Source organism: Bison bison, unplaced genomic scaffold, assembly GCF_000754665.1.
Source record: "Bison bison bison isolate TAMUID 2011002044 unplaced genomic scaffold, Bison_UMD1.0 scf7180017864037, whole genome shotgun sequence".
Lineage (NCBI taxonomy): Eukaryota > Metazoa > Chordata > Mammalia > Artiodactyla > Bovidae > Bison > Bison bison.
Genome location: NW_011494609.1, coordinates 5,349,848 through 5,356,516, shown reverse-complemented (window position 1 = coordinate 5,356,516; position 6,669 = coordinate 5,349,848). Strand labels below are relative to the sequence as shown.

The 6,669-nt window shown below is 51.8% G+C and overlaps 1 protein-coding gene across 1 annotated transcript in view; it reads right to left on the bottom strand.

Moving 5' to 3' along the window:
- Positions 1 to 2,275: 2,275 nt before the first annotated feature.
- Positions 2,276 to 6,669, bottom strand: part of LOC104984998 (chromosome unknown open reading frame, human C21orf58) — a 10,301-nt gene continuing 5,907 nt past the window's right edge. Inside the window, exon 5 of the mRNA XM_010834987.1 lies at positions 2,276 to 2,665. Within this exon, the coding sequence (XP_010833289.1) occupies positions 2,276 to 2,665 (390 nt within the window). The remainder of the gene's footprint in view (positions 2,666 to 6,669) is intronic.

The window sequence follows — 6,669 nt, the reverse complement described above, 5'->3', positions numbered from 1 at the left end:
TCAGGCGCATGTGAGGAAGCCTCCACACCATCCCAGCCTAAGGTGCAGGGGGTCCAGGTCAGCAGACACATGCAGGCTGGGAGGTGACGCACCCCACTTCTTGGGGACACAGGTGAGCCCTGGATTTGTGACTGGCATCTGAAGGGGGGACAGTCCTAGGAGACTGAGCCCTTGACCTGAGGGATCTGACCCCACCTCCAGGCAGGCGGTATCAGAATTGAGCTGAATTGCAGGACACCCGACCAGGACCACAGGGACCTGCTTGTTGTGGGCAAACCCCACACACATTTGGTGACATGCGAAACGTCCTATGTGACGGCAGGGGAGACTCAAGAGGAAGACACCCGAGGAAAGGGCTGGGTTTCCCCTGACTCCAAAGACAAACAAAACAGATTGTCCAATTTCCCAGGCCAGCCAAAGATGACAAGCTGCTGTCAAACCTCTTCCCTCTATAGAGTTAACAATTACGTTGAGAAGTAAAACCAAAGTGAAAAGCCCTGTTAGAAAATGTCAACATGAATGGGAACCCCCTCGTGGTCCAATAATGAAGACTCAGCACTTTGACTGCTGAGGGCTCGGCTTAGACTCCTGGTTGGGGAGCTGAGATCCCACAAACCGTGGTGAAATTTTTATTAAAAGAAAATGTCAACATGAAAATACGGAAATTGGGTCAGACCTTTAATTGCCCATTGAACAAGACATGCAGACGTCGGCACACACTCCACCCAGGCTCGTGGCACTGTACACTGGGGAGCTGCCTGGGGTGTAGTCAGCCCAGCAGGGGAGCCTGTGTGCAGCTGGAGGGCAACTCCAAGGTCATCTCTTCCTCTGAGGAGCCTTCTGGGGGCTGCGCAGTTCCAAGGACACAGACCCAAGCAGAGCTCCGGCTCGTGTGGAACTTGAGGAAAGAAGTAACATCCCCAAAGGGGCCAATGCAAACATGCATAATGCTTGCAAAGGGCATTTACGTGGAAATGATATTAAAGCATCAGGAAGTGCAATTCCACCAGAAAAATATAAAAGAGCAAAAAATGGAGTAGAGGTATCGTGTCCCATTGGAAGAATCCAGACTGGCTCAGGTGGAGGAGCGTCCCCCTCAACCAGCTTTAGTGCTTAACTTCAGGAGGAGAAGCCAGCCCGCTCAAGCCAGCCTGCGGCCCTGCCCTCACCCAGACACCCTGCCCTCACCTAGACGTGCTGCCCTCACCCAGACGCGCTGCCCTCACTCAGATGCCCTGCCCAGACACCCTGCCCTCACCTGGACACGCTGCCCTCACCCAGACGCCCTGCCCTCACCCAGGCATGCCAGGCACACATCCTGCCACAGTGCCTTCCCTGGGCACCACATGTGTGACTCTGTTCATGGCATTTATGTAGCTGAACCCATCGACCTTTTCTCTCCTGGCTCCTGAGCCCCGTTTCCTGGTCAAATCCCTGGGTTCCCTCATGATCCTCACAGCCCTGTGTCCAGGGGCCTCAGCTGCCCCACCCCTGGGGAGAATGAGGCCTGCTGCTTACCTGAGCACACCGTGAGGTCACTGGCCTGGCGCCTGTGCAGGCAGGACCCCACTGGATGCCATCCTGAGGGGAAGGAGGGTGTCTGCTGCTGCCCTGGTCTGGCTCAAAGACCACGTTCAGGTGTGTCTCACCACCAGGCCTGGGTGGGGCCCTCAGAGCTGGGCTTATCCTGGGGCTCTCCCAGGGCCACCCCTGCTGGGCTGGACAAACGACCCCCACCTCAGGCTGCTCCCCTGGGAGGATGGCACGGGGTTCACACTCGGCCATGGCAACCAGGACCAAGACTGCCGTGGTTACCTCCCCAGCCCTCCCCTGTCCCTCAGGAGCTGTTAAGGCCTCCTCAGACTCCTGCTGCAGCCACCGGCCCGACAGAGGCCAAGGAGGGGTGACCCGGGCCCTGGGGTTCCTCCCGCCTTGCAGGCCCAGGAAACTGGGCCGGAGCCCGGCCCAGACTTACGTGCTAAGGGCGGCCACAGACGGGCGGTCATGTGCTGCGCGGTGCTGGGCAGGAAGCTGGTGGCAGGCGGGAGAGCAGTGGCAGAGACCACCAGGGGCCACACGGAGTAACCCAGAGGGGAGCCAGGCGCAGGCATGGCCGGCGGGAGGGCTGGAGGTGCGTAGCAGTGGTGGTGGTGGGCGGGGGGCGGCCTCTGGGCGGCTGGGCGGGTGCGCCGTGCATCCTCCGCAGGACACACAGCAGAGTGTTTCAGCGAGGACGCGGCTGCTCCCCGCCCCCTCCCTCCACAGGGGCCCTGACTCAGGACGAGGTCAGGGTCAGAAGTGGTGGGCAGCGGCGGACCAGGCTCCCACAGAGCTCACGCAGCTCAGGGGGCAGCTGTCTGGGCCTGGCCGGCACAACCTGTCCTCCCCTGGGGTTGCCCTGGGGAGCACCGGGGGCGTTAGGCAGGAAACACAGACCCGGAGCCAGAAACACATGAGTTCCTGGAGGCGAAGCCACCAGGTCCTCCGGTCTTGGCCTGGGCGTGGAGCCTGCCTGTGGGGTGAGGTGCGGGGGTGTGGGCGCGAGTGCTGGTGGGGGCAGGGCTCTGAGCATCAAGGCCTGCGTGAGGAGCTGGTGCGCCTGCGCGTTCTGCATCAGCATCATCTCCACCACCTCTGTGTGCGAGGGGCACGGAGGGCTGGTCACTCACAGTGGGGGCCGTGACCCTGCCGCCCCGGGAATGGAGCGCTGCCTGTGGTCTGCAGGTCCCATGCAGCGCCTCCTGCTACTGGACTCCTCACGTGCACATGGCATGTGGAAACTTAGTTCCTCGACCAGGGATCAAACCCACACCCTCTGCAGTGGAAGGGTGGAGTTTTAACCACTGGACTGCCAGGGAATTCCCCACAGTTTTAAAAATTAATTAATCATTCATTAAATTAATTAATTTTTTTAAGAAAAGCATCTGGAGATGGGGCAATTATCTTGGATTATCTAGGTGGTCCTGATGTTCTGAGAAAATAACCATCACCCTACACTTGAATATCCAGCAACAACACTCATGTTTAAGAACAGGGGGACATCAGAAGAAAGTGAATGCTGAGAGAGCTTAGGAGCCTGTCCTGCAAGGCCTTGTAAAAGACTGTCCCCAGATGACAGATGGGGACCCCCGGGGACAGTCTGAGACACAATGAAGGGTGGTTAATTCAAATGTACTTCCGTATGATGATACACCGGTGTCTGTTTCTGAGAAGATTTTCTAAAAGGTAGGACTGGCATGGAGAATAGTCATGAAGAGTCAGGGGCAGAGTGGATGCCACAGAAACTGAGAGTTTAACTTCATACGAAACAGCCCAAGACTTCTCCAAAGTGGTTATTAGAGTACTTTCGAGATTTCCTATTTTTACATTCAGTATTTGATCTAGTTGGGATTTGTTTTGGTACAAAGAGTAGGGTAAGGAACGCGACTTTACTCTTCTGAATAGCTAGCTACTTACTGTTTCATTTTTACCAATGATTTTAATGCACTTTTTTTAAGACACACAGACACTTGCATGCGTGCAGTACACACATACACACACACTGTGCTGGGTTGCCCTCTAAGGCCTGATAGTCACTAAAGTTCATCTGGAAAAACCGAGGAGGGTGGTGAGGAGAGGCCGGCGGGCGGTTCTCCCTGCACCTGCAGGGCACCTTCCTGTGGGTCTCGATGTGAGCGGCCCCCCTGAGGGGCTGCAGGCTGGCCTGGGCCATGTAGCATGTACATGGTGGAGCTGTGGTCACCAGGACAGGGCAGAGAACACTTAGCAGGTGATTCTATACACAGGTCTGCCTCCAGACTCTCATCACTGCCTGTCGTTAGGGAAACGCAAACCACAACCACGATGACCGACCACCCCTGCCACTAACCACAATCCCCACTAACTGACCACCACCCCCACTAACCGACCACCACAGTGACTGACCACCCCCACTAACCAACCACCACAGTGACAGACCACCACCCTTACTAACTGATCACCACCCACACTAACTGACCACACCATGTGCAGGAGAAGATGTGAGAAACCGGACCTCTCACACGCAGCAGTTTTAAGCACACACTTGGCACCTTTCAGCTGCTCCAGTCCTAGGTATGTACCCAGGAGAAATAAACACTCAGACTCAAACGTGAATGTCCAGGGAGTTTTGTGGTGATAACCAAAAACGCAACAACCCCAGTTCCATCTCAGGTGAAAGGATCACAAACGTGTCCATCCACGGGAAGGACTGCCACTTGGCAATTTCAAGGAGCCATGGTTTGTTGCACCCAACAGGAGCAATGAATCTGAGAGCAGTGCTGCCAAGTGAAAGAAGTCACACAAAAAAAGAGCACACACTGGCTGATTCTACTCAGACCAGAAAATAGGAGACACAGATCCACGCCCAGTGGTGAAGCAGGCAGGATGGCGAGAGGCCGGGCCTGAGGTGGGGCCCATGTTCACCACCTTGATTTAGTGATGGGTTCACAGGTGTGGACAGGTGTCGAAACTCTCAGACTGTACACTTTAACCACGTGCAATTTAGTCTATGTCACCTCAGTAGAGCGGTTCTCAAATAAAAGTATTTCAAAAGTTATTTAAAGAGAAAAAGCGGTTTAACCAACAATTTGAGAAGCTAATCACTGAACGAGTCGGGACAGTGAGCCCAGTTCTTTCCATTCTGAGTCCAGGCCCTTCCCTCAGGGATATCCATCAGTAAGGATTTTTCAAAGTAAAATTATTTTCACGTTGGTAAATGCATAGCTTCCATTGAGTAGCCAAGAAAAATGGCCCTAAATCACAGGTCTCCAACTGGTTTCATGGAAGACCATTTTTCCACAGGCTGGGGTCAAGGGGGATGGTTTTGGGATGATTCCAGTACTACATTTATTTTATGCTTCATTTCTATTACTATTACATTGTGATATATAAGGAAAGAATTATTCAGCTGACCATAATGCAGAATCAGATCATCGGGCATTAGATTCTCACAAGGAGCACACAACCTAGATCCCTCGAGTGTGCAGTTCTCAGCAGGGTTGCCACTAATCTGAGAATCTAATGCCCTTGCTGATCTGACGGGAGGCAGAGCGCAGGCAGTAATGTGAGTAACCGGCAGCAGCGTAAATACAGATGATGCTCCGCTCACCGGCCTGGCGCTCACCTCCTGCTCTGCAGCCTGCTTCCTAACAGACTACAGACCAGTGCTCGTCCACGGCCCGAGGGTTAAGGACTCCTGCCCTGCATGACTACCCTGCTTACAAAAGTATTTCTTCTTTCAGTAGAGAATTTCATAAACCCATGACAACATCCCAAAGAAGGGCAATGGAGTGGCCACAGGACTGGCAAAGGTCAGTTTTCATTCCAGTCCCAAAGAAAGGCAATGCCAAGGAATGTTCAAACTACTGCACAATTGCACTCATCTCACATGCTAGCAAAGTAATGCTCAAAATTCTCTACGAAAGCCTTCAACAGTATGTGAACTGTGAACTTCCTGATGTTCAGGCTGCATTTAAAAAAGGCAGAGGAACCAGAGATCAAATTGCTAACATTGCTGGATCATCAAAAAAGCAAGAGAGTTCCAGAAAAATATCTACTTCTGCTTTATTGACTATGCCAAAGCCTTTGACTCTGTGAATCACAACAAAATGTGGAAAATTCTTAAAGTGATGGGAATACCAGACCACCTGACCTGCTTTCTGAGAAATCTGTATGCAAATCAAGAAGCAACCTTAGAACTGGACATGGAACAACAGACTGGTTCCAAATTGGGAAAGAAGTATGTCAAGCTGTATACTGTCACCCTTCTTATTTAACTTCTATGCAGAGTACATCATGTGAAATGACAGGCTGGATGAAGCAAAAGCTGAAATCAAGATTGCCAGGAGAAATATCAATAACCTCAGATATGCAGATGACACCACCCTCGTGGCAGAAAGCAAAGAGGAACTAAAGAACTTCTTGATGAAGGTGAAAGAGGAGAGTGAAAAACCTGGCTTACAACTCAACACTCAAAAAACAAAGATCATGGCATCCAGTCCCATCACTTCATGCAAATAGAGGGGGAAGCAATGGAAACAGTGATAGACTTTATTTCCTTGGGCTCCAAAATCACTTGGATGGTGACTGCAGCCATGAAATTAAAAGACGCTTGCTCCTTGAAAGAAAAGCTATGACCAACCAGACAGCATATTAAAAAGCAGAGACATTACTTTGCCAACAAAGGTCTGTATGATCAAAGCTATGGTTTTTCCAGTAGTCATGTACAGAAGTGAGAGTTAGACCATAAAGAAAGCTGAGCACTGAAGAATTGGTGCTTTTGAACTGTGGTGTTGGAGAAGACTTTTGAGAGTCCCTTGGACTTCAAGGAGATCAAACCAGTCGATGCTAAAGGAAATCAATCCTGAATATTCATTAGAAGGACTGATGCTAAAGTTGAAGCTCCAATACTTTGGCCACCTGATGTGAAGAACTGATTCACTGGGAAAGATTTCCCTGATGCTGGGAAAGATTGAAGGCAGGAGAAGAAAGGGACGACAGTGGATGAAATGGTTGGATGGCATCACCGACTCAATGGACATGAGTTTATGCAAACTCTGGGAGATGGTGAAGGACAGAGAAGCCTGGCGTGCTGCAATCCATGGGGTCGCAAAGAGTTGGACACGACTAAGTGACTGAACAACAACATTA